Source organism: Opisthocomus hoazin, chromosome 22, assembly GCF_030867145.1.
Source record: "Opisthocomus hoazin isolate bOpiHoa1 chromosome 22, bOpiHoa1.hap1, whole genome shotgun sequence".
Taxonomy (NCBI): domain Eukaryota; kingdom Metazoa; phylum Chordata; class Aves; order Opisthocomiformes; family Opisthocomidae; genus Opisthocomus; species Opisthocomus hoazin.
Genome location: NC_134435.1, coordinates 8,180,922 through 8,206,818, shown reverse-complemented (window position 1 = coordinate 8,206,818; position 25,897 = coordinate 8,180,922). Strand labels below are relative to the sequence as shown.

At 42.7% G+C, this 25,897-nt stretch overlaps 2 protein-coding genes across 6 annotated transcripts in view; one reads left to right on the top strand and one right to left on the bottom strand.

Annotated features, from left to right (window-relative positions):
* The first annotated feature begins 38 nt into the window (after positions 1-38).
* GEMIN5 (gem nuclear organelle associated protein 5) lies at positions 39-19,929 on the top strand. 2 transcript variants are annotated; one of them, XM_075441417.1, is made up of 28 exons: positions 39-233; positions 433-587; positions 1,055-1,236; positions 1,989-2,140; positions 2,361-2,489; positions 2,684-2,816; positions 3,281-3,440; positions 4,071-4,283; positions 5,018-5,103; positions 5,626-5,720; positions 6,370-6,506; positions 7,707-7,780; positions 8,177-8,358; positions 8,458-8,597; positions 9,057-9,228; positions 9,480-9,701; positions 10,222-10,335; positions 10,779-10,907; positions 11,479-11,571; positions 11,869-12,006; positions 12,541-12,688; positions 12,811-12,930; positions 13,778-13,988; positions 14,548-14,805; positions 15,495-15,657; positions 16,284-16,860; positions 17,308-17,404; positions 18,044-19,929. In XM_075441417.1, exons 1-28 carry the CDS (start codon positions 74-76, stop codon positions 18,197-18,199), a joined length of 4,596 nt encoding a protein of 1,531 aa, XP_075297532.1. In that variant the 5' UTR covers positions 39-73; the 3' UTR covers positions 18,200-19,929. The 2 variants fall into 2 exon arrangements, with proteins under 2 accessions (XP_075297532.1, XP_075297531.1); XM_075441416.1 differs by having other exon boundaries at positions 2,358-2,489.
* CNOT8 (CCR4-NOT transcription complex subunit 8) overlaps positions 19,920-25,897 on the bottom strand; it is an 11,436-nt gene continuing 5,458 nt past the window's right edge. For all 4 annotated transcript variants that reach the window (XM_075441424.1, XM_075441425.1, XM_075441423.1 and 1 more), the window contains exons 3-7: positions 25,004-25,197; positions 23,378-23,539; positions 22,393-22,537; positions 21,620-21,730; positions 19,920-21,297 (exon numbers count right to left, since the gene is read on the bottom strand). In XM_075441424.1, the coding sequence (XP_075297539.1) occupies positions 21,148-21,297; positions 21,620-21,730; positions 22,393-22,537; positions 23,378-23,539; positions 25,004-25,197 (762 nt within the window). In that variant the 3' untranslated portion in view covers positions 19,920-21,147. The remainder of the gene's footprint in view (positions 21,298-21,619; positions 21,731-22,392; positions 22,538-23,377; positions 23,540-25,003; positions 25,198-25,897) is intronic.

The following is a 25,897-nucleotide window of genomic DNA, read 5'->3' as shown; positions in this document are numbered from 1 at the left end:
CTTTGCGACGGTTTGCGACGGCGTGCGCGGCGCTTGGCGGCAGCGCCCGCGGCGGCCTCACGGCACGGCGGCAATGGCGGCGGTGGCGGGAGAAGTGCGGGTGCTGCCCGCCTCGCCCAACTGGTACAGCAGCCGCTGCAGCGACACCAGCAGCGATGGCCGCTTCTTCGGCTTCGCGGCGAGGCACCGCGTCTGCCTGCTGGATGTCGGCGGCGCCGCCCCCGCCTTTTACGGTACTGCGGGGAGCCGGGGCCCGCCGGCCGCACCCCCCCCTTCCCTCTCCGGCCTTTTATAGAGGGCACCCGGCCCCTCCGCCGGGCACCGAGGGGCAGCGGGAGCCCGGGGCGGGTTTGGGGGGACGGGGTTGGGTTGGGTTGGGAAGGCGCCGTGCTCCCGCGGAGGGTGCCACGGCGTCGCTCGCTGTCGGTGCAGGAGAGTTGGCCGGGCACACGGAGAGGATCTCGGCCTTCGCGTTTTGCCGCTGCCCCGGGCAGGGCGGGCTGTGCGCCAGCGGCTCGGACGACGGGACCGTCAGGCTGTGGGACGCGGAGGCGCTGGCCGCGGCGGGGGAGCACGGCATGCACCAGGTGGGAGCGGCGGGGGGGGCCGGGGGGTGGGCGGCAGCGCGGTGTTACCTCAGCGAGGGTGGGCTGCGAGCGCGGTGAAGTTCAAGCGGCGGAGAGCTGCTGGCCGGCCTTCCGTCTAGCCCTAGGCCTGTGGCACCGTTACCGTCGCCTGCGGGAGCGGGCGGGGACCCGCAGAGCCTCGGCAAGCGGGTGCCGCTCCCAGGGCTCGCCCAAAGCCCGGCTCGCTTGGAATCTGGTCAGCAAGTTCCCGTTCCGCACAGCACAGATGAAGAACAGGCGTTTGAGCAGCCGCTGTCACTCCGGGCAGCGTGTCGGCACCGACGTCAAGCGTGCCAAAGCCCAGAAGAGCCGGATGGCTTTAGCAGTAGCTCAGCTGCTGGGGCGTGCTCGCGGGCTGTTTGCTGCCTGTTCCTCCGTGCTCGACGGTGGCGAGACGGCTTTCAATGTATTCACTTCTCTTTTTTCAGAACGCCATCACAGCGTTGCACTGGTCACCTCTCGTGAAAGATCTGATTGTGTCTGGTGATGAGAAAGGTATAATTGTCTGTTACTGGCATAACAGAAGTGACAGCCAGCAGTTCTTCCCAGAGCCTCGCACGGTTTTTTGTCTCACTTGTTCTCCTCACCATGAAAACCTGGTGGCGATTGGGTAAATACTCATTATGTTTGATTTTCCATTCTTCTGCAAGAACTTTGGCTACACAATTGTAAGACTATTTTTTTCTGTTTTTCTTTTTTCTTCTGGTATACAGTGATGTTGAAATAACCTTTAGATTTGGTAGACCTGCGAGTCATAGAAATCTGTAGCAGTGTAAGGGTCTAGGCTTGATTTGCACCTCTGAAATTTCTTTAAACTGTTATTTTTTCATTAGACTTCACTGATGTTTGTTGCATTACAGGTTAGTGCATCTAAAGAGTTTTTTAGTTTTTCTAGGCCTTTGTCAACCACTGCAGTTCCAGTCCTTTAGACACCCAAGACTGTATTGAAAAGAGCTGGAACACAAAAACCCCTGAGACTTGATGACAAAGTTCTCTTGAAGGAGAACAAACACAAGAGGAGGGAAGGAATGAAAGCAATTTGCATTTGCAGTAAAGGGAGCAGTTTTCCTTGTATGAAAGCCAGTGTTGTTTTTTAAGTCTCTGAGAGCTGTGTTCCTAATGAACTGCTGTCACTCTGGAAGCCAAACGTAGTGGTTGCGCTTCTTGGAAAGGCAGCTGCAGGTGTGCACCCAGGGCTGTACTGGAGCTCCGCCTGACCGTTGGTCTGCCAGTCCCATTGCTGCTTGTGATCTGGCTTCTCTGTCTGTAACGTGGTGATAGTGATCCTGGCAAAGGGCTCAGAAATTGAGTCAGGTATTATTATACGAGAATCTCTTCATTAATTTAAGTCTCTATTTTTAGGTACAAGGACGGCATGGTGGTTATAATTGATATCAGCAGGAAAAGAGAAGTTCTTCATCGGCTAAGAGGCCATGACGATGAAATACATTGTCTGGCCTGGTGCCCTGTGCCTGGTGAAGAAAGGTTACCTGCTTGGCAAGAGGAGCTCCAAGGTACGTAGAAGTGATTAATAGTTTGTGAAGTAATTTTTAGTTCATGTAAATGTCCTTCTAGAGAACTGAATTCCTTGTAGCAAGTCAGTAACTAGCTAAGCAAAGGCAACTGGTAAAATCAATAAAGTATATTCTGATGCAAATCAATATATTTTCAGTTAATTTTTATAAAGCTTTCAATTTTAAAGTATGATAACATGACTCCAATGGTATTCAGTAGTTCCTTCAGAGGAAGGCAAAGTTCCAAATGGGGAGCTGACACAGGACACGACCACGAAGAAAGGCTGCTACCTGGCTTCAGGAAGCAAAGATCAGACCATACGGATATGGAGCTGTACTAGAGGCAGAAGTAAGTAAGATTAATAACGTGAGATAAGCAGTAACAACATGGTGGAAGAGTTCTTCTCTAACTGCAGCCTTCATTCACTAACTTGATAGTGTAAAGCATGCAGAGCATACTGAAAGCTTCACATTCACATGACTTCATTTTCTCTCTGAGAATTTTGGTGTACTAGGTCTGCATAATCCCTCTTGGTTCCCTAGGTGTGATGACTCTGAAGTTGCCACCCACGAAGAGAAGAGGTGGAGCCGTTGATCCCGCTGTTAAAGAGCGCATTTGGCTGACTGTTCACTGGCCTCCGGGTCACCCCACAGAAATTGTATCCAGCTCTTTCGGGTAAGCAGGGCGCACAGCAGCCGGGGTGCCATCGGTAACTGCAGATCCATTTACTAATGTTTAAGGAAGAACTGGGAAGGAAGCGTTGACACCCCCTTCCTCCTTCCTTCCCAGTATAACTGGAAAGAAGACAGGTCAAGAGTTAAAGTGGGAGTTCAGACTTCTAGAAAACTACCGTTGTCCCATATTTGTCTGATAATCTAACTGAATATTGACTGCTAATGGTAGTGATTGTGGTTTTGCCCAGCTAGTGGGAGAAAATGACGTGTCAGTTTTCAGTGTGGTAAACTATGGATGTCATTTGTAGGGTGGTGTTCGTGTGCATGTGGATAGGCACATGTGGTAGATGTGTGTCTAGCTGTAGTATTCTTGAGCTTGCAGTATGTACATATGTAATTAGCCCATATATAGCCTATATTATTCTTTTGAAGTGAACAATGAAGTACACGCTTTATATTTTGCAGGGGAGAACTGCTGCTCTGGGATTTGACCCAGCCTGCAAAACGCAAGTGGACTCTTCTAGGATCTTCAGAAGGACAAAATCACTCCCGTATTGTGTTCAATCTGAGTTCTGTGAAGCATCAAGACAAAGAGCTCCTTTTTTCCATTTCAATGGACCGAGATGTAAGAACCATTTCTAAAATTAACATAAAAGTAGCCGTACCTATACAGTTTGACTGAGGCTGCCCCTTTTAGAGGGTAAATTCTCTCTTAAAGTGGGTTTATTGCAGCATTTTGTATCATCATTGCTTAGAATTTGTTCTGAGTACAGGTTGTGTATGTTTTTCTTAGTTTATAAGCTCAAGCTGTTACTGTGGTGGAGTGCACAGTTATGACATCCTAGACTTGAATGGTAATTGTTTAATAAAGGAAGTTTACCATCTCTTTTTCCTATATGTTTCAGTTTAAGAAGGCCTATTTTTCCATCTTAAAATCATTTACTTGTACAAACTAAAGCATCTGGGGTTTTTTGTATTTTTGTGTTTTAACTTCTTGCCTTTTACAGGCAGCAGTTTCCTATTTTGAAGTCATCAGAGGATGATACTATTAAACTGTAGTCCTTTGTCCATTCCATTACAGTCTTCCAACTATTGCAGCCCTGTCGGTGACATGTAATCCTCTGGGTGCAGATCACATGCTGTGTCAAGCCTTGAATTTGACCTGTTGGTTCTTCATCTCGCTCATGCTTTGTTTTTCCTTGTCATACCCATCACTCTACATTTAACCATTCCTTACTCCTTAAATATTCCTCAGGTGAAGTGCTGGGACCTATCAGCTCTCGAGTGTAGCTGGACCATGCCCTCACTTGGGGGATTTGTCTATAGTCTTGCCTTCTCCCCTGTGGACACAGGCTGCCTTGCTATCGGTGTTGGAGACAGCATGATCAGGGTGTGGAATACTTTGTCCGTGAACAATATTTACGATGTTAAAACTTTCTGGCAAAGCATAAAGTCCAAGGTTACAGCAGTAAGTGTGCTTTTGATTCCCTGTTTTTGTCTCTTCTCTTTTCACTCAATATTTTTCTTTCAAGAATGTTTTTCTTTCACTCTGAAGAAGGTTTTTCCCAACTAAAAATATGTAAAGCCAAGTTATTCCTTTCATACTCGATTCTTTTGATATACATTTTAGAATCTGGCAACAAATTTCTAGACCTTTTTACTATCTCAGGTGCTTGCATTACATCTCGTGAAAGATCAGCTGAAGTCCAGCTGCTGTTACATTACTTTTTTACTTTGATCTTCTTTCATGATCCTTCCTTGCTTCATCTGTGGTTGCCCTTGCTCTGCTAGGAAGTTTGACATGCACGAAAACCAACATGCATGTCTTCAGGTTGAGTTTGAACAGTGGCTGGCCAGAGGCTACTGCCGGCTAAAATTGCTGGCAGCAGTAAAACACACACGTAGTTATTCTCGCTCACACCAAAAGTTTTCTCACCATCCTACCATATTCTCCATTTGTATTTTGTAATGTAGATGTAAAGTGGTATTTTAATGATTTTAGTCCATTTCATCTCATCGCATCCCCCAGTAGCTGGTAAGGGGAGAGACTCTGATGCTCACAGTAAACAGATCAAATCAAGTGGCTGTGGTTGGAAGGGTGGGAGCTTGCTCATCAGTTTCATGTTTTCCTTTTGTTTATTATTTAGAAACAAAGTGTCTGTAGCTTATGTCATTATGGGTCTCTTCCTATTTTGGTTGCAGTTATCCTGGCATCCAACTAAGGAAGGCTGCTTGGCTTTTGGAACAGATGATGGAAAAGTTGGCATATTTGACACCTTGTCCAGCAGGTAAGAAAGTAGCTTTCAGATCTATTAGTGTCAGATCCTACTGGTATGTTACCATGCACAGGTGGTGTGGTCTTTCCTGAGATATATCTTTACTGTTATACAACAGTAGGATTAAATTAAAGCTAGTCAAACAGCTGGATTTTCAGTGCATCTTTGCATCTGTCCAGTATGTCCAGTAGCTTCTAAGGTAATCGTTACTTAAGGTAAACTTAAGATTGTGTGACCAGAGATCACCTGCGGGAGGACATCAGTCAAGGAAAACATTCTCTGAAAATGTCTTTCTTGGTAAAGAAGAGCAGCATGCAGGTGAAGGTCATCAGGACAGTTTTGTTATGATTTGTGTAGTGTCCTACAGCAGATGTTAGAGAAGGCTTGGTTCAGCTATGGCTTTAGTATGTTAAAGCAGCTGGTGTCTGTTTTCACCACTGGAAATATGTTGCTTTGATTTTTTTTATTATTTATTTGTTTTTTATTTTCCTTTGCTGAAATCTGCTGCCCCTGCTTCCTTGTCTTCGTGCCCAGTGCTAAGAATAAACCACCTCAGATCTCCAGTACTTACCACAAGAAGACTGTATACGCATTAGCCTGGGGGCCTCCAACTCCTCCTCTGTCTTCTGGTGAGTTTCTGACGCCTTGTGACAAAGTAGAACACTGATGTAGAGCACACAGATGCCATGAAGTTGGTATTTCCTCCCTTCCTAGGAAAGGGAGCACCATTTGCTTGTTAGCAATCCTTTCCAGCAGCTAAGAATGCATTCTGCTTGAGGAATTGTTAACAGTTTTGCAAGGAAGCAAAACAATCTCTTCTAGTATTTTAATTATAGTAGCTGCAGGAAGTAGGTTGGAGTGGAGTACCACACCTCTACGCTTACTTCAGGGTATTACAAACCAGTAACTGTCTGCACGGGCTCCCTGCAGTAATGACATTGGATCAAATATGGGTTCCTTAGCTCCAGAAGTATGGTTCTACAATTTGAACCAAACAGAACTGCTCCATTAGCTGTTCTTACACAACCTGAGTTTTTTTAAGCACCATATTTTAAAGGGAATTTTAAAGCTTGCAGTGACTGTGCTATGGAGAGATCTGTTGGTAGAAATGAGAGGTCCTTTCAGAGGATTTTGAGAATTTCTTGCTGCCAGATCACAGGCAAATGAAGCATGTATAAAGCCTTTTAAAATAATGTTTTGATTTATAGTGGGAGTGATTACTTCTGCTAAAAGTGATGAAGAACATAGTATATTTAGCTTTATTTCTCTGTTGGATAGGAGGAGAAGGTGAGCAGCCTTCTGTAACTTTATATAGTTGTGCTGGAGAAGGTATTGTTTTTCAACACAACCCCTGGAAGCTTAATGGAGAGGCAAATGACATCAACAAAGTCATCCGAGACACTAATTCAATCAAAGTGAGTATGATTTGGGGGCTTTTTAATGGATTCGTGGTACCATGTCATAGTTTCTATGACCTTGTAGTTGTAGGTTTCTGATTTTGCCTTCGTTATGAATCTGTAACAAATAAAAAATTTGAAACCTGCAATCTCCACAGATGAACTTCAGCGATACTGGGTCAACTTATTTAAACAGTTGATGTGTTTGCCTCTGAAAAAGGGTCTTTTTTGCCCCCAACGTTAGCATGGCATATCTGTTCCTGGCATCAGTTACTTAGTTTTCTACCGTGTAATTTACTTAAGCAGAAAAGTTAAATTGAAATATAGGGTCTGATTTTTAAAGTTGTGTGTGGCTGCTCAAAATAATTAGTTCACACAGAGCTTTCCAGTTTCAAAGCACTTAAGTAATATCCTGAATAATGTCATAGCTTAGATGGCTTGGTGGGTATGCATGAGTTAACTAGCTCAAGTTCTCTAGTTTCAAACATTAACTTTTTCTTTTTTAAATAAATGTTGCAGTAAAGGCATTCATGATTTTGCAGGAGTCTGTTTCCATTTACACTGCAGATAATGCAGAGTGGTTGGTGATAATTGACCATAACGTCTTCTCAAGTATGATCAGTCATTTCTTAGTTGAAAATACAAAATAAGTGAAGTGGGTTACATCTTCAGTTGCTTTAAGTCAGCATAAGTCAACTGAAGTCAATCAAACTATATTGATTTATGTCAGCTGGGTTTTGGCTTCTTTCTTGAGTAGAAGACTCACCAGGGGTTAAGAGACTGGTGTCACAGGCAATGAAACGATCATTCTTAGGCATGTAAATTGTAAGTAGCTTTCATCTGAAGTAGAAAGAATAGAAATAATTACAAGTAAACTTTGATTTCTTTTGAAAGATGATAGAATTTGCTTGCAATGTCTGGGGCTTTCCAAGGAGCATAAGGAGACTGAGCAAGCAGCAAGGTCCTGTTGGAATCCATAAAAAATTCTTTGAGACATTTCACAGAACTGATAAAAATAATCACTGGTTCTTTCATCAGTTCTTTCAGTCTTTCTTAATTGCTCAAGCTTATGTCACTGCTACAAAATGCAATAGACACTTTTGTGACTTTAATTTTGCAGACTAATTGCAACTCTGTCTACTTGCCAGTGTTGCTGTGTTGAATGTATGCAAGAGAGATTAATGGGGCTTTGGCAATAGTTGTGTCTTCTTTCTACAGCACAAACTGCCTGCACACACAGAGATCAGCTGGAAACCAGATGGCAAACTCTTGGCTCTTGGCAATGAAGATGGGTATGTTCCACTTGTAGGTCAAGGCTGTGTATGTGCTGATCCTGACTAGAATCACTGTAGTGAAGCAAGAGTACTTTTTGTTGCCCTGGTTTGTCTGCGTTCTTCCGCTGCCGGTGTATTTGAATTGTGACAATACAGCATTCCTTGCTGTTATTTGGTTTAGCCACTTGTGGCATGGAGGATCCACATCATCAAGTTAAATTATTTTTCAAGGATCCACTCATGGTTGAACCACACTTTTGGTGATGTACTAAATGAGGGTTTGAGCTGAATCCAGAAAAGAAAAACTCACTTACTCTGTTTCATGTTCTGTCATACTGCTCATGCAGGATAACAAAGAAACTCCCATCTTCACTGACAACTGTAATTCTTAACACTGGTGTTCTTACATTTCAGCTCAATTGAAATATTTCAGGCACCAAACTTGAAGCTGCTCTGCACTATCCAGCAGCATCATAAACTGATTAATGCTATTCGTTGGCATCATGAGCATGGGAGCCAGCCAGAGCTGAGTTACTTGATAGCTTCAGGCTCGATCAATGCCACTATTTATGTGCATAATCTGAAGAGCGTCATAGGTAAGTTTGCAGATTATATTCCAAGTCTTGCCATCTTGTTTTAGTTTAGTCCTGGTTTGTCTTGCTGGCCATACTTGATCCTTTTCTTTCTTCTTTCAGAGAGCACTTCAGAAAGTCCTTTGACAATAACAGAGCCTTTTCGAACTCTGGCTGGGCACACAGCTAAAATCACAAGCCTTTCTTGGAGCCCCCACCATGAGGGAAGATTGGTATCTGCGTGCTATGATGGCACTGCACAGGTATTGTTCCACAGCCACTCAGAAGTGTATTTGTTTTAGTTTCAAATCATCCATTCTGCAGTGTTTTAGAACAAAGTTCACCAAACAGAAAAGCTTATTTTGTGAGATATACTCTTGAAGTACTGCAAACTTACCCTTGGTAACCATCTCCTGTTCTGGATACCTGATATGCAGGTATCCATATGTTTTTGCAACTTGCAAATTGATTTGTAAGTCCAGTCATTATTGTTTTCATTTTAGCACTTTTGGATCCTTAAAGAAAGCAAGCTGTTATGCAAACGTATTGATACAGACAAAGGAAGCCCTGAATTTTCTCCGTTTGCCTCTTGGTGTTTGAAATACCTGTGCAAATGCCCTAAAAGAGAAGCTCCTACAAGTGCAAATCACTGAAGAGAAAATGCAGAGTATCAGGGGAAGATGAGACTTTCTGAGTAATTGGATTTCTTTGTTGTTTGTAAGGTATGGGATGTTCTGAAGGAAGAGCCCCTCTGCAACTACCGAGGGCACCAGGGCCGGCTACTGAGTGTCCAGTGGTCACCAGTGGATTCAGATTCTGTTTATACAGGAGCAGATGACTTTTCAGTTCACAAATGGCAGATCTCAAAGCAGGAGCATACACGGCCTCCTCAGGGTAAGTACATTCAAACAGAAGACCCTTTTTGGAAGTTGGAGCTGGGAAATAGCGGGTTGCCATGTTGAAATGGTATGGTAAGTTCTTATGCTGAATTCAAATCTGCCTGCTCCCTCTTCCAGAATAAACAGTATCCAGGTTTAAACTGAGTTGTATGCTTATTTGGAAACTAAGTGTTGATCTTGAGAGACAGCTAATAGACTAAAAATCTGTACAGATCACATCAGGGTAACTTTTGCAACCTTTTGCAGGCAGAAAGAGTATAGAATTAGAGAAAAAAAGAAGCATGCAACCAAAAGTGAAAACCAAGAAGAAAAAGCCTACAGGAAAGAGTCCAGCCAAGCAGGATCTAAGTGATGCTGTGAATGGAGATGAGAGCACAAAGGAAACGTTGCTAGAGGAAAATGGAGTGTCGGAACATGAAGGAGGAAAAGCTCAGGAGGCAGAGTTGCCTGATAAAGGCTCCATGACTGGTAATAATCCAGTTGTCTTGGTTCAATCGTTCCTAGACTGTTCAGCCCTCAGAGCATTACCAAGTTTAATATTTTCGTGCAGATTTTCTCATAATATGGTTTTATTGAACTAGTCCACTAGAAGGAAATACAGTTCCAGAATGCCTTTCATAATTTTCTAAACTAGTTTGGGACTAATTGTCTTTAAATAAGAAGATGCTGGCCTAACGAACAAAGTTACTGTGTTTGGCTTGAAACAATGTCATTTTTGATCAGGGTTGCCTTCTGGTGATAAATCTGATAAGACGGGTGGACCTTCGTTAATGTCTGTTGACATCTTATTTAGCTTTCTGACAGTCTTGTAAAGTTTTCTTAATATTTTCTTTCCCTAAAAAACTATTAAGTTCTATGGCAAAGTAAAGCTTGGTTTCTGCATATTTCAAAATTAATGTAATAGAATGTGAATACATCAAATATTCTGCTATGGGCTTTTCCATGTATTGTTTTTCCTTATCATTTATTTTATCACTTAATTCCACAGTGTCCAAGGATACATCTTCATCTGCATGTGACTATTCTTCATTCAGCTTGCCAAAGCCTTTTGTAACCCAGAAAGCCACTCCTGTGAAAAAGGATCCACCTAAAGAGAAACCAAGTTAGTATGTTTCAGGGACTTCTAACAGTCCTGCATCAAGGCAAGGTTCCTCATTCTAGGCTTCTGTTTGGCTGCAGCTTCGCTTCCTAATGTGACACCCAATAAGTGCCAGAGAAAGAAGAGCGTACTTTTAAAAAACACGTTTTAAGTTGCTGCTGCTTTTATTTGCCCTGCTTGTCAGGTCAATGGAGCAGTTGTTTAACATGGGCTTAGATATTGCCTTTTAGTTGCTACTTTCATTCCAGCAAGATGGCAGCAAAATACGCAACGTGATCAGTATTCAAAAGTCAGATTTGTCACAGTAGAGATGCGTGTGGCACTTGAGCATCTGTGCTTCGTTTTCCTGGGTGAGGAGCGGGGCAGGTTGGAATACGGTGGAGAGTTCTGCTGTAGGAGACTCTTGTAACTGTGCAGCAGCAACTAAAACGTGTCTGATTTTTCAGTTCCTGATGCCTCTCTGAAAAAGAGGAAACCTCGTTCTATTCTACCCTTCAGCACATTCATGGATCACCGGTCAAAAGATGAATTGCACCAGGACTGCTTGACGCTGGCTACATGTCTGAAAACGAAAGGTATCAGTCTGAAACTCAAATACTTAGAGAGCAGGTGCTTCAAAGTATTCAGAAGCGTGTGTCCAAGGACTTGGCTTTGACCACCAGGCATTATTTTTTTAAAATACTTACCTTTATCAAAGTGTGTTGCTAGTTGTGGTCTCTTATCTAACTTCTCTTGCAGTGTTTCAGCACTCTGCCACTCCAAACAGGTTTTGAGTAGGATCCTATGTTGTGGAGATTGTGTATATGCAGACAATTCCACCCTAAGTGTTTTTCACCTTCAGAAGTAAATACGGACAGGAGAAAATAAGCCATGGTATTCTCACAGTATGGTTCCTTAGAGCACGCAAAGGAACGTGCCATGTTTGACATAGAATAAATGTTCTGCATAAACATGGTCCTTCTAATCAAACATGCATGTTAAGTTCTAAGTGTTGATCTGCAAATTGTTAAATCTGCTATACAGGAAAGAAAGTAGAAGACATAAGCATTTGCCAACAGTTGAGTGTAATGGAGTGGTACAGTGACTCGGCAGGTCCCAGTTCCCAGTGTTGTATCAAATCTTAAATATTATTTTTATCTGGTTTAGATAATGATGATGTGTCCCCTGACCTCAAGGATCGCATCCACTTGGGGCTGTTCACAGATAGGGCTTCTCTGCACAAGATGATTGATATGGAAGGTAAGTGGAATAAGGAATCCACTTGGACAATATGTCTGTTGTAACTGTTACATTTAAGGAGAAAAACTGGGAAAAATGCTTGAATTCTCTTTACTGTGGATTAAAGTGTAGAATTAAGAATGCAGGTCTACGTGAAAAGAAGAAAAGACATGTTTTTTCCCAAGTAGTTTTTACATCTTTCAAATGCAAACCTGCAATACCTTAAGCTTGAATAATCTCACTTTTGCCAAGATATTTTACTATAGCAAATAATGCTATTGCACTTATGCTGATGAGAAGTGTGTTTGTTTCCAACAGGGAAGCATCACTTGGAGAATGGACATCCAGAGCTCTTTCAGCAGCTCATGTTGTGGAAAGGAGATATGAAGGGTGTCCTCCAGGCAGCTGCTGAGAGGGGAGAGCTGACAGACCAGCTTGTAGCAATCTCACCCATGGGTATGTTTGTTCTTGGAACACATAAGCAGATCAAATTAGCTGCCAAGGGTGGCCTCATTCTGATTTTTCTGGGTTGGAAACTCACAACTGTTCCAGACTGGAAGGCAGTTGCTTCTCTAACTGACAACAAAAATCAAACTCCAAACATATCCTATTTATGACAAAGACCTGAATGTTTCCACAAGCACCCTTAGGGTGGGATAGCAGGAAGTAGAGTGGTTTCCTTTGGGACTTCTTGAAGGAGCAGGCCCATCCTTCCAAGCACGAAGTTGGTTCTTTGTAGTATGTAGCAGTCCTTCCAGCTTGCTGTTGATTTAAATATGCTTTTAAGTTATTTTACTGGTAGTGAAGTCCTACAGTCATGTTCAAGCCCTAGCTTTGCCCTGTTTCATTGCCTCAGTGACTTGTATTAGGATGGTTAAGAAACAAGAAAACTAGGCTGGGGCAGAGAAGAAACCAGTGATGATGTCATCCCACAGGAATTCTTCCAGTTTTAAAACTTTGCCTCCAATTGTATTGCCTTCTCTTTTGCAGTTGGGTATCAGGCCTGGGTTTGGACAGTAGAAGCCTTCGCGAAGCAGCTGTGTTTTCAGGAGCAGTATGTGAAAGCTGCCTCCCATCTCCTGTCCATCCATAAAGTGTATGAGGCTGTCGAGCTCCTGAAAGTGAACCATTTTTACAGGTTGCTGTATATTTATGTTTAGGATTTGCTCTTGTTTTCTGGTGGGGAAGATGTAACATTTTGATTCACTTTTTGTACACAGTCAACTAACTGTTCTGTCTGGTTTCTCTTATGTGTATTAGGGAAGCAATTGTAATTGCTAAGGCCAGGCTGCGTCCAGAAGATCCAATTCTGAAGGAACTCTACACCAGTTGGGCAGCTGTGTTAGAGAAAGATGGTCATTATTCCATGGCCGCCAAATGGTGAGTGTTCCTGGGAAGAAGACAGAATTGGTTCCGTGCCTGAAGGTTCTTGGGTTTGAGGCAGCTGAAACCTGTTAAACGGTCTGGTCATTATTTGTCTAAGGTGCTTTCTGAGCCTAATCTGGCTGGGCTTCCTCTAGAAGTCCAGAGGGCAGTTCAAAGCAGAAGGTCCAAATGCCATGCTGCAGTAGAGCCATCTCTTTCACAATCACAGAATGGTAGGGGTTGGAAGGGACCTCTGTGGGTCATCTAGTCCAACCCTCCTGCCGAAGCAGGTAGGTTGTAGAGGACCTTGTCCAGGCGGGTCTTGAATATCCCCAGAGAAGGAGACTCCACAACCTCCCTGGCAGCCTGTGCCAGGGCTCCGTCACCCTCAGAGGGAAGAAGTTCTTCCTCATGTTCAGGTGGAACTTCCTGTGCTTCAGTTTGTGCCCATTGCCCCTTGTCCTGTTGCTGGGCACCACTGAAAAGAGTTTGGCCCCATCCTCCTGACACCCACCCTTCAGATATTTATAAGCATATATTAGGTCCCCTCGCAGCCTTCTCTTCTTCAGGCTGAACAAGCCCAGCTCCCTCTTCCCATAGTTCTGTTTCTCATCCAAGCCGTGCGTGGTCTGCACACTACCAGAGGTTTCAGTCCAGATTATTAGGCTTTCCCTTTGTAGCTCTGCATCAGATCAGGCACCATATGTCTACAGTAAACTTTGATAAAGCAAAGTGATAAGAGCTCTGAGAACCTGTGGAAAATGCAGGTTTATCTTCATTTGTATGTGATTTTGTGTTGCAAGACAATTTTAAAATGGTATTTTAGTACTAATCAAGTCAATTTGTTTTTATCTCTCTTCAGTTATTTGGGGGCTTCCTCACCCTATGATGCGGTTAAGGTGTTGGCAAAAAAGGGGGATGCGACATCCCTTAAAACTGCTGCTGAGCTTGCGCTGATATCTGGAGAGGAGGAGTTGTCAGCAACTTTGTCTTTCAGATGTGCCCAAGACCTGCTGTTATCCAGGAACTGGGTGGGAGCTCAGGAAGTCCTTCAGCAACATAAAACTTTATTTGTGAGTCTGGTTGTTTCCTTTCTGCTTTTTTTAGTGTAGTCTCTCTCTAGATTAACTTGGCACCACTTCCCATATGTTAGTAGTCCACAGGTAGTCCTTTGAGCTGGTTTTGCCTCAAAATACTTTTCTAGAAGGCAAAGGGCCCACAGTGGGGAGGCACACAGGCTCTATGTTGTTAGTTGTATGAGAAGTAGTTGAGAAAAGTGGGATTTTTTTGAAGTATATAATACTGATCATATGAAGAAAGAAGTGAAGTAAAATATTCGCTGTTTACATTAAAGGAACACATGAGCTAACTGTGGAGGCTTAATCCAGAAATTCGTTTTCATGTGGACTGAGCAGCAGCAGGCTAGCTTAGCTTGTTCTGAGGTTTCCTTCTGCCCCGAGAGTCTCTGAGTCTTATCAGCATTGTTCTTTGGTAGCTGCAGTTGTGAAACAGTCTATCGCCAGCAAGCTGCTAATAGCCATGATGTTCTTAAATTTGTCTACCTGCTGTGGTCAGTAAGGCACTGTTTTTCTTTAGCAGTAGCTGAGTGTTTTCGTTTTTTTCTTGTTAAAGGGACAAAGACTTGTTTTCTGCCTTAACGAACTGCTTTGCAAGTGCCTTAGTGAAAGACATCCCTGTGACCAAAAGAGCCCCGTGCCTCTTTGTTATCACAACTGGGAGCTGAACAGAGAGGCCTCATTTCTTGACATGGTGATAGAAGTGTGGCAGAATGTACTGGGCATGGACACCACTGAACAAGCAACGTGTGCACAGGAGCAGCTGCGCAGTATTGAGCATCCTCCTTCGACCAGCAACACGCACCCAAAGCAGGTGAATTGATTTAGATCTGCCTACACACTAAGCCTTACTATGCCATACGCAGTCAAATGCAGCTGCTTCGTGGTGCTGTGCCAGCCGTCCCCAGGGGACTGGTGTCTATGCCCTGCTGCAGGATGAGGTTATAGTCCGGGAGAGGTAGGTGACAGGCAGCTGCGACGGCTTGCGTAGCCACCAGTTTGTTTCTGCATTTTGTTTCTATGCAAGGTAAGAACTGACATACGGTGTCAACGACGAGCAGCAAGATCACGGATATGTGCTGGCCAGGTGGGAGTGATTGGCAGAGCTGAGTAGTCTCAGCAGCGATTCAGGGTTTTGTGTGGAATGATTAGGAGAGGCAGGGCTGCTCGCTGTTAAAATATCCTGGCGTTCAGAAGGTCTGTTCATAAGAGTGGTGCTCCTGCAGCTCTTCTCTGACCGCAGTGAGTCACCGACCTTTGGTGTGCTCCCACTTCTCATCTGTTTAGTAGGACACATGCAAGCACAGCAGCTGATTTTACAGTTATGAGGAATGTAAAACTGCTTTATCTCTTGCATGAAGGAGAGTATGTAAATTCCATTGTCATTAAAATTGTTTTTGGTTAAGTCACATGCTTCTGGGCTTTTCCACAGTAGTCATCAGCTGCGAGTATTTCATACTTTGCAGTAAAACTATTAATCGTGCTCTCTGGTGCTTCCTGCAGGTGCTTTTCCATATCTCCCATGACCTGACCCTTGCAGCCCTGAGCTATCAGACTGCTGCCTGGGATGAGGCAGTGAAAAGTATTCTTGGAGCTGTGACCCGCAGTTACGATGCTGGTAACTTCACCCTGATGCAAGACATTTGCAGTATCATCCTTCCTGAAGGTCAGTCTCTTCTTGTAGATGTCCTGGCACTGACAGATAGGGACATCTTCCTTGTAAGCACAGCTAGGTGTCCATTAGTATTACTAGGCATAATAACGTTTAGAAGGAGCAAGACATACATACATATATGGAAACCTGCGGAATTTGGCCTAGTGCGAGGGCTGTTGGGCGATCAGAATTCCCAGCTCTGGAAGGAAGCTCAGCAGTATCAGCTGGTGCGGGTGATGCAGCAAATTCTGTTCTGTTAAGGGAGACGGGGACTTTGGAAAGTTGTGTTCCCCTCTTAGTTACAAATCACTCCAAGCTGCCCTTCCATTCTTGCTCTGCATAGTATGCACTGCATTTATTTTGCGGCTCTTGATCATGTGAATATCTTCATGTACAGCTTGGGACCAAGGAAGTTTGCTGTACATGATGAGAACATGCAGTCTCATGCCAGAGCAGAGTATTGTGTTTAAAAAGATGCCAGAGATGTCTGCCTTTGTTTTTTTTGCTTCCTGCACCACTCTGTGAGCATCTGAGTCAATCTCTGGTTTGGGTCTCCAGGATAGCCATTCATTTACCAGATCCGGTCGTCTTCTTCGGAAATCTCTATAAACTATTTGTAATCCTTTTTTCATTTTTAGGTTGTGATAACCTGAGACACAAACTGGACAACACAGATTCTCAGGGCATGGACGCCTGCAGAAGTTTAGAGGGCTTTGTGGCTTACAGACTGCTGTACGACCTGTGGTGGAACCCACCCAAAGACTCCCTTGTCTTGCAGAAGGCAGGTTTGGATCCTGTGCTGTGTCCCAGTGAGCAGACAGCTCTTGAGAATAGCTACATTTCAGGTCACTCCTCCCCTGAAGAAACTCCTCATCAGACTGCAGCTGAGATGGATGAAAACCTCTGCAATACAACTGAAGCTCATAGGTGTGAGACAGAAAGCGATTCAAGAACTAGCTCAGTCGATTTGGTAGACAGACAGTCAAAACTGAATGGCTGCAAAGTGCTGCTTTCAGAAGAGACTGCTGCTCTACAGAACACCCAGAGAGACATAGCTGAGGTCCAGCAGATCTTAGCAGATATGATCCACCAGCATCAGCAGCAGAGGAACAATCTCCAGGAAAACACGAATGGAAGCACCCAGGAAAGCAACCCGCAGCAGAGTTCAGAGACTGAATTGGACAAACCATGCTCTGACAGCAACCAGATGAATTGGTAAGCTTCAGAACATGAACGAATTGATTGAAAAGCATTGCTTTTTTTGTGTGTTTGTGCAGTAAATTTCTTGTTTAGCTCAGATTAGAAGCAATCTCAGGCTTGTCACCCAGGGACACTTCAACATACAGCTCAAAAGTCTTGCCTTTCCCTGGGGCTGAACTACCATGCGCATAAACTTACTACCGTTCAATAACTTCCTGATACACAGGGTGTGTTGGTACGGTGAGTAAACAGGGCAGCTTGAAAAGGGGAGGACAATGAAAAGGACAGGCATGATCTAAGAGGTCTGTCTCTTTGTGAGCAATTATTTGGGACTTTGGCAAGAGCGAGCCCAAGTGTGTAACACTTGTCCAACTCTCTCCAGTGCTCCCTGTACAGGAGAGCGAGGCTATGCAGTCATTTAAGCAAAACAGTTACTCATAAAACCTGCTCTTGTCTTGACAGTAAAGATGAAGTAAAGGAACCCATTACGCTCCCTGAGCTAACGAAGCAGCTTCTAAAAGCAAAGCAGAAACTAGCAGAATTTCCAGACAATTTAAAGGTAAGTTTTAAGAAGGGGCATTGTGGCTCGGAAACAAGACAGTCTTTTTGGAAGGGCAGCCTCATCACAGGATCCCTTTCATACAGAAAGTGAGGAAGTGACTTTCTTGGTGATCCTGTGGCAATTTTGAGAGAATTAACACATGGCATCAGGGTGATATTTTTGTTCCAAGCATAACTTTCCCCGTGCAGTGGGAAAGTGTAGGTAAATCATGGGAGAACTCAATGGGGTATTCTGTATGAATCTCTCCCATGCACTCTAAGAGTAATCCCTGGCTACTTAGGTATGCAAAAACAGTGAAATCAGGAATTTAGGATTAGGAATTTAGGAATCGGATTAGGAACTGTAGAAACTACACATCATGTTTGAAAAACAATGTTTCCTAGCCTGTCTCATCCCTTCTGTTCTCTGGTCTACATTATAACTACAGGTAATCACAGTAATTGTGCAAGAGAGAGCAAACTTGGTTAAACGTGAGCTAATGCACTGAAAGAAAAGGAAAAAAATGCACCTAACTCAGGACCATCTGTTCCAAAGATACTGTAAAGCAGTGTCTTTAAAGCCGGCTGCCTGAATATGTTGTAGTTGAACAATTATAATTGAAAGAGTAGACTTCACCTCGTGTTCCTTCTTTTGCAGATGTTCCCGTTCCCCGATGTGCTGGAGTGCTGCCTTGTTCTCCTTCACACTGGATCCCAGTGCCCTCCGGAACTACACCGACAGGCACTGGATCTCCTCAGGAAACACGGCAGCGCCAGTATTTACAAAAAGGCTGGCACGAAGTTCTTGACGTGACGTTTTGAGAGCAAACCGTCTCCCTTGCGCTGCTGTCAGTCACTTAACACCAAGGCTGTTCTTTCTTCAAGTGAAGGCTTGTTTCGATGGCCGTGGCTATTGAAGTCTACTGTTTTGGATAAAACTACAAAGAATCCGGTTTATTTACAGACTCACTTGTGGACATCAACTACTACTACTTAAGGAGATTGTGTTAGAAAATTGAAAAGCAGTAGGTTGTGGCCTTGAACTGTATACAGGATTTTTGTATAGGGTTTTTTTTTTAATTGTTGGAAGTTATGCCAGTGAGAGCTCTTGGAATTTGCATGTGAGAGAAGCAGTTTTGAGCAGCTATATCAGTAGTATTTCAGCAGAGGAGGAATAGCAGCTGCCTTCAGGAAAGGCAAGGGTTTCTATAAGCAAACTGATCCTTAAGCCAGTATTGTTCTTAAAAGCATTGTGAGTTTATTTTCCCTCCTTTAAATAAAGTCTTCTGCCACCAGGAACTGGTGTTTCATTTGATGCATAGAAATCAGTATCAGTCAAGGCTAAATACATTAAAAATAACCTGGGGTTTTTTGTTAAAGGTACTGCATCAATCAGAGTTGGTAGATAAAACAGGTGAAGCCACCTGTACAATAGAAAAGGGAGGGCAAGATCTTTATATGTGATTCCAGCACAATTAGCAAGAGACAAGGAATTTTTCCAGGCCAAGAAAAGTGACAGTCCCTGCTCTTGGCAACATCCATGGCTGAACAAACTCCTTTTTGCTACAGTGATGATAAATTTGAGGTACTATCCAGTTCTCTAGAAAAGCTGCTCTTCTAGAAGTACCAAAAAACCATCCTAGGTTCTGGAATCTTAAAGGTGCAACATTTTGACCAGTCTGGCAGCTTACCTAAAGGCGTTGCCTTGTCTTGGTAGGAAAACTAACTCTTGCTAAGAAAAGAACAAGGCTGCTAAAGTCTTGGGGAACATAGCATCTATCTTAGTAATTTCTAGAAGCAACTTTTTAAACGCAGCAGCAAGTTCATGGTATGATAGTGGGGGGTCATGAATTTAGAAAGTTGGTAAGTACAATAATGATTATTGTTCTAAGAAAAAAAGGAGGGAGGGCTTTTTTAGAGCAAGATCTGTTCCAGATTCTTCCAGCAGACTTGATACTGACAGAATTCCTGCTCCAAGCTGAGTAAAGCATCAGAACAACTTGAAGAGCAGTAGGTGAAAGCCAGGGGGGTTATACCAAAAGCAGATCCTTCTGTGGATATGTTACCCTGGTAAATTGTTGCCACTAACTTGAACTTGCTAAATCCTGTACAAAGTACTTGAAAACCAGGAGGGGGAGCTACTGCTTAATCAAACAGCCCTTCTATACATAAGAGCCACTAGAGTTTAAATGAAGCAGGAAAACTTCACACAGGACAGGTGAGCAAATGGATTTGTCACTTTAAGCAGCTATGCTGCACTGAAAGAATGCTCCACAATGATGCTAGCTGTGCTGAGAGATGAGCAGAAAGAGAAGACAAGTCCCCCAAAGAGATTTTAAGCTCAACTTTCATCAGCTACTATACTGTAAGCTCAAAAGCAGATGTTCCTAAGAACTACCCCAGTAGCACATCATAAACAGTGAAAGAAGAAAGACACTTGAGCATCTTCCCTTTGAGCATGTATTGCTCAAATTCAGATTCCAAAGCCTGAACTTTGGGAATTTTAGTGCTTGATGGAAAATCCAAAACAAAGCCCAGTTTAAAAAAAATTTATTTTACAAAAAAATTAAAAACAAGTAGTATTTACAAGCATTTTAAATACCAGCTCTAAAACTCAACTCCTAATAATGGATTGTTTAAGCTTGTTTAAAATGCAAGAGATAGTCTTAAAATGTTAAGTTTGCCATGTCCAAAACTGTTGGGTTTTTTGTTTTGGGGTTTTTTTTTAAGAAATGTCATTACTTAGCTGTTAAAAAAAAAAAAGAGCTATTCTGTAGGATCCTTTTTTTTTTTTTTTAAAGTCAGAATCCCAAGTTGTTCTTCCATCCTCTTAACTGCTTTTCAGATGTTTATAATGAAGAGAAATTGAGCTGTTTTGTCTGTTGTTAAGCATATAGTAAAATTAAGGGGCTGGAGGAGAAAAGGAACAAATATTTATCCATCTGCTGAACTGCATGTGTTGCAATGAGAAGAATAAAATTTGTAGGTTAAGCTGAAGAAGACTGAAGTCAGAGTATTGGTCTAATCCCCTGTCAAAACGTCCTCGAGCAAAGGTGAACTTTTGGGCTCTCTTAATCTATTACAGTTTATTAATACCCATAAGAACTAAGCAGAGGCTCGGTATGGATCAAACCTGTACCATACAGAATTAGAAACTATGGACAGCTGATCAAATCAGCTCCAGTAATATCCATTCCCACTGTTGTTAAAGCAAATCTCTGAATATTTTTAGCTGCAAGGATCATTTTTAATATGTCATCCATTCCAAAACCTCTGCAGTGATCAAAGGGAGCAATTTCCACAGACTACACAAAGATAAAATAAGCGAAACATGAGGTGAAGCAGTCACCCTCACAACATGCAGAAGTTTTAAAATAAGCTTTATAAAGCACAATTTGCAAATTGGTGTGCACGTCTGTGTCCGTTTTCACTGGATTTCCAGACCCTTAGCTCTACTGAATATTCTACCATTAAGTCTTCCTTGCAGATTCTGTACAGTATAAAGAGGAAAAAAAGAGAGGTATACACAGTAGGTTCTGTCTTTTGCCCTTAGTATTAAAAAGATGGCAAACCACAAATGCTGGCATTAGGAATTCAGTCAACTCTTCTTCTGGGTTTCAAATGAAGATGCAGCTCTTCAGCAAAACTGCAGGCCTGCAGGCTGTATGCTGTAGATGCCTTTTGTTTGAGACGCTATTAGGGAAAATGATTGAGGAGAGCAGCTGCCGACATGGTAACTGTTCTGCGGAGCGGTACCGCTTATCATGGCTGCATGTTGTTGATAATGGCCAAAATGCTCATTTTCTCCTGGGCTGAGTCCACATCTTCGTTCTGTTTCTGAGCCACTCCTGTGCCAAGGCCATACAGCCGCCCACAATACTTTGCATCATCAATTGTATCCTCAAAAAACAACTGCAGATTAAAAAATAAAAAGGGAAGAAACAGATACTGTTCAATTGTGCCTCTACAATGTGCACCCAATGTTAATTAAATAGCTCATTTGAAGTCAGCCACCTGTAAGATGCAACGTGGGAATTAAAATAAGCCCATGAAAGATAGTAAACCAGAAGTCTGTGCCAGGATCAACAACTCCTATTACTGACAGTTTGAAGTACGATGGCCACAAGGCTCAAAGAAAGAAAACCCACAACAAAACAAAAAACACATTGGGTGTGTCGACACTTATGGATAGGAACTGGAGAAAGAAGAACCATAAAGAAGAACACTGCAATACCTCTTTCATTCTGAAGAATGCCATTCCCGTGAGAAGAGAGTCTGATCCTGCCTGGTGTTGTCGTCCAATTCGCTGCAAATCCAGCTGATCTGCCACTTCCTGAAGGCCACCCTGCAGTGAGAACAGAACAGATTTTATTTTGGAAGATCCATCTCTTGCCACAATTGCCACACTTCTCCAAAACATGCAGGCGAACACTGGCTACAATGAATCGATGTGGATTCCAGCAGTACACACACACCAGCTGTGAGCGAAACAGTGGCAGATGTTGCTCAAGAACGCTTAAATACTCTTCTCAGATTTAGGTGCCTTGCCTTCCTGCTGCAGGTATTTGAGATGACTGTGGGTATATTCATAGGTTACAAATGCTGGACATTTGCCTCCCTTTCCTCAAACAAGGCTATGATTCAGTAGATAAATTACATCCAACCCTCTGAGTGTCTACCAGCTAATCAAGTCATGTAGTAGTTCACGTAAGAAGAAATACTCCACCTTGCCTAGGGAACATAAGCATGCTGAATTATAATTAGCCTCTGAAATGACTGATACACAAACCAGAAGGTTATGGGAGTGTCCCCTATATAATATACATATTGATAAGTCTAAAACTGAGACGGCAGTAGCTTTTAGATACAAACTTAGTCATAGGTGCTTATGTGTGACTACTAGCTTTTATACAGTTTTAAGACTTGATATACGCAGCAGTTCTGTCGCTTGGCTTACTGTACATTTACAGTGTATCCATCCCTTGCTTGCTGAGGAGATACACGTACCTTGAGGTTTTTGCAGCTCTTCATTAAGTACTTTACATCATAGATGGATGGGAAGAAAAGGTTCAAAATATGGAAAAATTCATGTTCCTCTTCTGGTAACCTGGAATCTGTCAACAGCTTCACCATGTAGCCAAAGTCATAACCACTGAAAACAAAACCACCAAAACCAGATAAGCAGGCAACACCTATACTCACTTGGTACCAATACCTCATTTTTCACAAGAGTTTTATATGCTGCAGCTTTCAAACCTTCACATTTTCTGACATTCACAAAACTCCTCTAGATAAGAGCCAAAATTCATCCTGATCATCTATTGTCAACGTAGGACTTCTGAACGCTCCCCTAAGTGCCTCCGCTAACCTCCTGCAGAACAGCTAAGTCACTGGGGAGAAGAAACCTTTCTTCCCAACACCACAAGTTTCTGTAACTACGGGCAATATGGAAAAGCAGGAAACCCTATAAGTATCTGTTGCCACCACCTCCTCCTCCATCAAGTCTTTTCACTTGCGATGATATCAAGGACCAGAGGCTTTGTAATCAAGTTGCGTGAAACACTCCAAGAAAGACATCTTAACTACACAGATTTCTTCCTCCATGTAAACACAAGATGGAAGTTGAGAACACCACCAACATTGTAAGGAAGAAGATAAAAAACCCCTTACTTTACAATGCACACAAGTTTCTATGCATAGAAACCACATTTCAACTTGTTAATAGCTTCCGTCCATAGAGCAAGACTGTAACAGCGAAAGGATTTGCAAGCAACGCGTACACAAAATTCAGACCACAGTTAAGAGCCAGTACAAAATGAAGCGCCAAGTGTCCTTAAACTTGGTCTTTGTATCTTTAAGCTTATTTTAAGAACTGCAGAACTGCTAATTCTTCTCCTTAAGATCTGTGTCAGTCCTCATGAACAAAAGCAGAAGTATTTCAATCAAAAAGAGATTTCTCACTTCACAGCATCAGTGACCACCTCGGACCTACCTGTGGAAAGACAGCCATTTCACACTGTCACTGAGGACAACCCCAGATGTCATCAGCAGCTCGGCAAAATGCAGGGTATCGATCCCTTCTTCTTCATGCTTCTGGAACTGCAGCCCAGAGCTGGCAAGGAGGTCTATGGAATCCTGAGAGTACATGTCCTCCCTGAAGGACAAAAGCAGCTTTGCACTCAAGGTACTAACAAGTCAGGCTCATTTTAGAAAATTCCCCCCTGCACTGTATTTAAAAAAATTGGAGACCAGTAGGCTATCTCTGGGTTCCACATTTGTCTCTCTAGAAATTCAAACTGAATCTGTTTTAATACCCCTATTGCAGCCTCCTACATCCATAACAAGCTATTCTGCGATCGTAACTAGTTAATAATTCTGTTGCTAGTGCAAATTCCCAAGAATCCACCTCCAGAGAACTGAGTAACATTCTGAAAAACGTCACTTCTGCAACGCAAACAGAAGCACCACAGGTGAGAGCACGGAGAAAGGGGAGTACTCCCAAGCAGGAAGACATGCAACTCTAAAGCCCTGAGCATCATTCCTGTCTACATTTTTCTTTTTCACTTCACAGCACATATCACCTTTCATCATCTCCTGTTCCATCTCTGGGAGTAAACAAAATTGCATAATACTTGAGTACGGAAGGAGGACAGGGTTGGGTGTTGATACGCTTGGTGCAAAGCTGAGCAGGAACCTGACTTCTACACTGGTGTGTTGCATCTGAGGGTGGTGGGGGAGCGAAGGACATGACAACACAGAGCAAAATTCACGCCAAATATGATAATTCAGTCAAATGATATGATCACACTGTGAAAACTGCATCCCTCTGATTTCTATACTTTTAAGAGGCTCACAAAGTTGTGGATGTAAATATCGCAACTTTGGTGTTCAAGAACTGTCTGATCTGCACATACAAGCTAGAAATGTTTGCAGTGTTTGCCAATGACAGTTCCATGAAAATACGGATTGATTTCCTGTAAATGCGTGCTTTCGACAGATAAACCCTCTTTTTATTTCCAGGCAGCTCTAGTGGCAATTATGCTGAGTCTGTCTTTACAATTACAAGGGAAAGAATAAGGAAGCTTGCTTCAACTGTAACCCAGGATACTGCAGTATGGAGGAGACAAGAACCACTGCCACACTCCATTTAACAAGATTCACTCTCCGGAACAGGTGTGACAATTACAGCAACATTTTTTTTTTAGATCCTGGTTTATATTTTAGCATGATCTGTACATCTGTAAAGAAGTATTTTCATTTTTGTTGAAAACAGCACATCCATTTATTTTTAGCAGAAAGAGATGAATTTATATATATATATTAAGACTATAACATTGCTGCAGAAAAAAGTTTCAGGCACATACAATTATTGGGTATGAGCTATTTATCACGGGAAAGGGTATTAAGGATAGGATTTTAGCATAGCTTTGACTTCCAGAAATACTGCAAACTCCTCTCATGCCAAGATAGGTTCCCACATAATCTGTGCTAGAATCTGATTTTCTACTGCTCAGAAGCAGCCACTGATGATGAACATATGGACACCTGCATTTGCCAAAGGAAAGCATCACTTCAGCAGAACAGAGTAGGCAATTATTCCCGAGGTCAAGAGACTCACGTAAGGTTGAATTTAAAGTTGAACTGCCAGGTGTTGATGCCGGAAGGATATTCTCCTTTCTCATTTGTGAACGTCAGGCCCAGCTGGATAATTTTCAGAAGGTCAACGTTACACCGAAGGAGCTGATATTGATAGTCTATGGAACTGCGGAATTCACCAATTGGCCTTACAACAACTCCAGGAAACTCTGTGTCCTACGAGAGAAGGGAAAATCTGATTTCACTAATTACTCTATTAGGAGACATTATGATCACTCTACTAGGACTCTATTCAGCTCCACACTTGCAGGTCTCAGCACTCCATTCTGTGAATTCTTCTGTCAAAATCACTTACTTTTCTCCTTTTCGACATTCATACAGATTTCAAACTGCTACAAGTCAGACACTAAGAAGACCCCTACACCATCTGTTAACTATTGCATTCATTCATTTATTACAGGTATCCTTACATGCAATTTTTATTCCAAAACAAAAACATCATAAAGTAATCCAATATGCACTATCGTATAATCTAAACATCTCTCTCATTTTCCCTACATCTACTAAAATGGACTTTTTTTTAAATTTAGTCAGTGTTCTTTCATGTTCTAAGTTAAATTTAGCACTCTGACCATTTTCATTCAATAGTACAGACAGTGATAACCTTCACTGGTTTTGAGGAACAGCCAATGCCTACATTAACGAAAACTCCTGCCAATCAAAACAGACCTTAACAGCAGAGCAACCACCTCATAGATGAGAAACATTTTCCTTGGCCAGTGCTTGTGTGCTGTCTTTGCTGAAAGCCAAAATTTTTTACTATTTTGACTCTCGGACTAGGTCACATAACTTCTACTGACTACAGCGTACACAAAAACATTCATGAAGAATCCAGTGCTGTGTATCTGACAAAATC

Excerpts from the sequence above, each read along its gene's own strand:
- GEMIN5 (XM_075441416.1), top strand. The coding sequence starts at position 74 with ATGGCGGCGGTGGCGGGAGAAGTGCGGGTGCTGCCCGCCTCGCCCAAC. Across the intron at positions 2,141-2,357 it reads TTGGCAAGAGGAGCTCCAAG|TAGTTCCTTCAGAGGAAGGC; the intron begins GTACGTAGAAGT and ends AATGGTATTCAG. Across the intron at positions 7,781-8,176 it reads GCTCTTGGCAATGAAGATGG|CTCAATTGAAATATTTCAGG; the intron begins GTATGTTCCACT and ends CTTACATTTCAG.